General features: G+C 34.9%; 1 protein-coding gene across 1 annotated transcript; it reads left to right on the top strand.

Moving 5' to 3' along the window:
- The first annotated feature begins 4,482 nt into the window (after positions 1-4,482).
- Positions 4,483-5,849, top strand: LOC106371452 (probable sugar phosphate/phosphate translocator At2g25520). The gene has a single exon (XM_013811523.3). It carries the CDS (start codon positions 4,606-4,608, stop codon positions 5,641-5,643), a length of 1,038 nt encoding a protein of 345 aa, XP_013666977.2. The 5' UTR covers positions 4,483-4,605; the 3' UTR covers positions 5,644-5,849.

The raw sequence follows: 5,849 nt of genomic DNA on the forward strand, positions 1-5,849 counted from the left end.
CGATGTACTCTCTGCACCTTAACACTTTATTTTTTTGAATCGAGCTGAAAGCCCAAATTTCATTTTAACTTTTCTGTTGGATTTTAATTCAGTTTATTTCATTTTCTGGGCTTAACTTAAAAATTTAATCTAATTATTTGTCCCTTTTAATATATCTGGGATTTTAAAACCAAATTCAACCTATGTTTTAATTAAAAGTCTGATAATCTTCATTTATTGAACAGTTTTACATATAACAGTTTTCATAAAATAATATATGCTTAAGATATCATACTAAATATTACAAATATTTTAATAATATTTAATTCCAAATAAATTAATTAATTTATGACACCTGTCTAGTAGGACTTATTCTTGGATTCACCCCCTAGGGTGAACCTTTAGATAGGTTCACCAACCAATAGGAATGTGTTATTTCATATTTGATATCTTTTAAAAAAGAGAATAAAATATTGTCAAATTATATTATGTTTTTAAAATTAAAAGGTAAAAATAAAAAAATAAAAAAATAGGAGTAATTAAAAAAAAATATTTTTAACGTTGTCAGCAAAACATTAAATCCTGAATCCTAATCCCTAAACCCTAAATCCTAAACCCTAAACTTTTGGGTAAACCCTAAACTCTATGATAAATCCTAAACTCTAAATCAAAATCACTAAACACTAAAACACTCAAGGGTTTAGGGTTTAGGATTTAGGGTTTAGGGTTTAGGGTGTTAGTGTTTTTTAATTTAGAGTTTAGAATTTATCTAAGGGTTTACGGTTTACCTAAAGGTTTAGGGTTTACCCAAAGGTTTAGGGTTTAGGAATTAGGATTTAGGGTTTAGTGTTTTGCTGACGATGTTAAAAATATTGTTTTTTAATTCTTTTTTCTGTAACTACTATATTTTTTACTTTTTTTTATTTTAAAAATATAATATAACTTGATAATATTTTGTTTTCTTTTTTTAAATATATCGAATTTGAATAACGAAACCTAAGAATAATCCGTCTAGTAGTATGCTATTAGGTCAGCGAAAGACAAAATTCTTTTTTACAAGTCAACGAACTTTGGTTCGACCCGAAGTTCATTTTCTTAAAAGTCACCAAACGTTACGAGAACTACAGTTGCACCAATGATACAACGTAACAAGAACGCAGCGAAACTGTCGCGATGCGTGAGATTCACGTGCTCTTTATCTAAACGTTAACTTTTTGTTTCACCGTTTTTCACCCACTTTTATTTACTTCGCATTTCTTGGTTACAATTTTCCATTAATTTAGTCATACTAATAGCTTAAGCGATTAGTAATAACTAATCACTTTAAGTCAGTGTTTTTAAAACCGGACCGACCCGATGGTTAGACCGGGTTCGACCGTGAACCGGTTATATAACCGGATTAGTCTAGTAATTGGTTCGACCATGAACCGGCCACATAGCCGGATTATATTTCAAAGTTATTAAACTAACAAAAACCACTAAAACTATCGAAAATCTATAAATCATCCATATAAACAAGAAACTAATTTATATTTATAATATTTTATGTTCAAAATTGATTTATATTTTAACTATGCATCATGTTTACTAATATTATTTTTATATTTACATATTAAAAAAATATTAAATCATATTATTAAACCAGGTTAGACCCGGTCGAACAATATTGAACCGTGATCCAAAATATTTCCGGTTCAGCTTTCGGTCCGGTTTTAAAAACACTGCTTTAAGGCAACGTAAAATCAAAGGAGTTTACAACTTTTCATTCATTACGATGTTTAGTAAAGTTGGAAACTGAAAGACTTCGGATAAAACTATAGTCATGTTTCAGGAAAAAATGTAAATAAAATACAGTTTAATCAAAGTACATCAATAATGCATCATCGCTTATTTTTATAAATGGCTGAGTAGTTGGTTTATAAGAAAATAATAACTAATAATATTATTAAGACCAAGATTGGACATTAGTTAGAATTTTTTTCCCAGCTATTTTTTTTTTAAATAAGAGACAATTAAATCATGATAACTTGGTCTTGGATACGAGCAATGGAAATTTAACCCAAAATTCACAATTCACTGCTTTAATGCACTTGGCTCTATTCACTCTTATTCTATTATTTACATATTTTGTAATTGTCTAAAAAGAAAACTGGTAATAATTTTTTGAGATAATTGGCTGTATATACTTTTTATGAGCCATAAATGTCCTAAGAGCCATAAAACTCCAATTCACTGTAGAATTTTGGCAGTATTGTTCCCATAATACCTTTCTGTCTACGATTTCATTAGATTTGACATATGTCTCTATTCATCTCTAGGTGTGCCAGCACACTGATTCTAAACCATATTTTTATGCCTTTAATATATTACTTTTTCATTGCAGTAAAACATCACAATCATCTTCTTCCTCTTTCTTAACTCTTCATCAACACATTTTTTTCTACTCCTTTCTCCTTTGCGTATTGATATTTTTCACAAAGGATCAATTTTTATTGTTTAATCAATTTATATATATATATATATACTCTTCGGTCGACTAACGATTCTCCTTCTATTTTTCATATGTAATTTGAGATTCAAAAAAGAAAAAGAGAAAAGCGATGATGTTTATGGAGGCTATGGAGCACAAACTGGTAAAAAGGATTTGTGTTGAAAAAGAAAGAGACAGATTTGGAAGATTAAATCGTAATATCCACCTTCGTATTTTACTTTTATGAAATTGATAAGTTTTAATGTAGCAACTAATATATTGTGTTATATATAAAATATACTATAACGGTTAACATTGTAGTTATCGGATGCATAATATTTTAGATGATATATAACACCATAGCTTAGCAAAAACAAATATGTGATGTTTGTCGGTGTTAGATAAATGGTCTGTATTTTTCTTTCAAAGCATCTTCTTTTTATCTTTTTGTACTTCATCGCATTTTGGTGGAACTTAAGGTCGTTTAATTAACAACATGTGAAAGGGCTCAAGCGCAACATTCTCTTTAGCAACTCGCTTGTTCAAAAGATGCACGAACAATCTAACAAATGATTAAGAACATATGCTTCTTGATGCAATACTAAGTCCGCTGGAGTTGCAAAACCAAAGTATAACACTATGATTTAGCGGTAAAACATTTTGTTAGCTGACACTAATCTGTATTGTTTATCGGTATTAGAAATATCATCTGTATATTTTAACCAAACTTTTATCAGTTAATGGTAACTTAATTTGTAACATGTAACAAACCAAGTATCATCTAACAAAAACTCTTCATATATAAGATAAACATTGGTCAATCACTCACATTTAACAAAACCATTAACCTTTAAGCCAAAAGATAGATAATATATCAATTATATTATCTATCTTTTTGGTTTAACAAGTAACATAATTTTTTATGTTAATCTGATTGTTGTTCCAACATAATGTAAATATTGTTCGCTTGGACAAGTTCAAAAATTTAACACATACTCCATGTACTCAATAGAATCTCATGAGGGCTAACAGTAAGCCGGCAATACCATATAATAACCTCTAACAATGCATTTTACATCTAACATCGGTTGTAGTGCCTAACACCATGCTAAGCGACCATAAAAGAATGTAACTAGATATACATCGGTTGTAGCACCTAACACCATGCTAAGCGACCATTAACAATGTAACTACATATGATTTAACAACAGAACCTAACATCTAACAAATCTTGTCATCAGATAACTAATATAATTTAGGCTAACATAAAAGTCAAACCAAATGACTAAGATAATGCATCTAACATCAAGTGATAAAAAACTGAGACGAAGACGGCGCTGTAGGAGAGGAAGATCGGTAGTGGACTCTCACCGTTCAACTCATGCAGGACACCCACGAGATCTGGCCATTTTATTCGGATGCAGCGACTCGTGTGACCTCTGATTAGAGCTACAATTATGATTTGGAATTTGAAAAAGTTTCGATTGTGAAGGAAGGTTAGACACAATTATTAAAGGAGAACTGAAATTTAGATACCTAACAACAAGGAGCTTAGGAGATTTCCATGCGACAGAGGAGGTAGGAGAACTGGGCACGAGCAGTTGCAGCAGAATCGATCACCGCCATAGGTCATCGTAGTCTAGATATTTATCATTAAAGGTATAGGAAGAAATCAAATATCGTGACGATGGCTCTATGAAATTGTTCTCTCTACAAAAAGTGGTAATTCTCCAACCAATGGATTCTTCACCTGCTACAAAATTCTAATAAAAAATGAAATAATTCTCTCACCATATGTATACGTAGAGTACGATCGTAGAGTCATTATTTCATCTGACACAATATCATGTATGCTCCCATTTAGAGTCATAGATTAATAGGGGTCAAATGGGGATTAAGAAAGTTCAACAGTGTCGTGGACATTTATTGAGTTATTATAGCCTAATTTCTCTAATTTTTTTTACTTGCAGGTCCCACCAGTAAGCCAATCGTCAAATAGCCAAGCACCCTTTCGCCACGTAGCATAGCACAGTCACGTAAGCCCTCCCTTTCTACCTTAAAACCCCATTCACATTGAGAAAAACAGAGAGAGGAGAAGACGCTCGGCTATCCTGCGCACCTCTCTGCTTATCCTGCGCACCACCACCACCACCACAATGGGGAAAGGTCGTGCACTAAGCGACGGAGTGATAAAAAAGATCCTCCTCTCCTACACCTACGTGGCAATCTGGATCTTCCTCAGCTTCACCGTCATAGTCTACAACAAATACATCCTCGACAAGAAGCTTTACAACTGGCCTTACCCAATCACACTCACCATGATCCACATGGCCTTCTGCTCCTCCCTAGCCATCATCCTCATCAAACTCTTCAAGATCGTCGACCCCGTCTCCATGTCACGCGACACCTACCTCAGATCCGTCGTCCCCATCGGCGCGCTCTACTCGCTCTCCCTCTGGCTCTCCAACTCCGCCTACATCTACCTCTCCGTCTCCTTCATCCAGATGCTCAAGGCCCTCATGCCCGTCGCCGTCTACTCCATCGGAGTCTTGCTGAAGAAGGAAGCGTTCAAGTCCCGGACCATGACCAACATGCTCTCCATCTCCTTCGGTGTCGCGATCGCAGCTTACGGAGAGGCGAAGTTCGATGTCTGGGGCGTCGTGCTTCAGCTTGGAGCCGTTGCTTTCGAAGCCACGAGGTTGGTTCTGATTCAGATCTTGCTTACTTCCAAAGGGATCAATCTCAACCCCATCACTTCTCTTTATTACGTCGCTCCTTGCTGTTTTGTTTTTCTGTCCGTGCCTTGGATCTTTGTGGAGCTTCCGGTTCTGAGAGAGGCTTCGAGTTTCCGTTTCGATTTGGTCGTTTTTGGGACAAACTCGGTCTGCGCGTTTGCGTTGAACCTTGCTGTGTTTCTCCTCGTTGGGAAGACTTCTGCGTTGACTATGAATGTCGCTGGTGTGGTTAAGGACTGGCTATTGATCGCTTTCTCGTGGTCTGTGATTAAGGATACGGTCACGCCGTTGAATCTTTTTGGGTACGGACTTGCGTTTTTGGGTGTTGGGTATTACAATCATTGCAAGTTGAAGGCGTTGAAAGCCAAAGATGCTCAGAAGAAGGTTCAGGCGAGTGATGAAGAAGCTGGGAAGCTTTTGGAAGTGAGGGAAAGTGAACGTAACGAAACTAAAGATTGAGATTCTGAATCTTGATCTGGTTCAAAAATGCTATGTCAGGAAACAAGAGCTGAAGGGTTAAAGAATGATTTTTTTGAAAAGAGTTTTGTTTTTCATAGGTATGTTTATTTGTTCGTCTGCGTTTAAGTTATTACGTAGTTGATTTGATGGTACGCATGGGGGTTTTAGATGTTTTATGAATCTTTGGTAACTCGACTTTGTCTTCT

Source organism: Brassica napus, chromosome C4, assembly GCF_020379485.1.
Source record: "Brassica napus cultivar Da-Ae chromosome C4, Da-Ae, whole genome shotgun sequence".
Taxonomy (NCBI): domain Eukaryota; kingdom Viridiplantae; phylum Streptophyta; class Magnoliopsida; order Brassicales; family Brassicaceae; genus Brassica; species Brassica napus.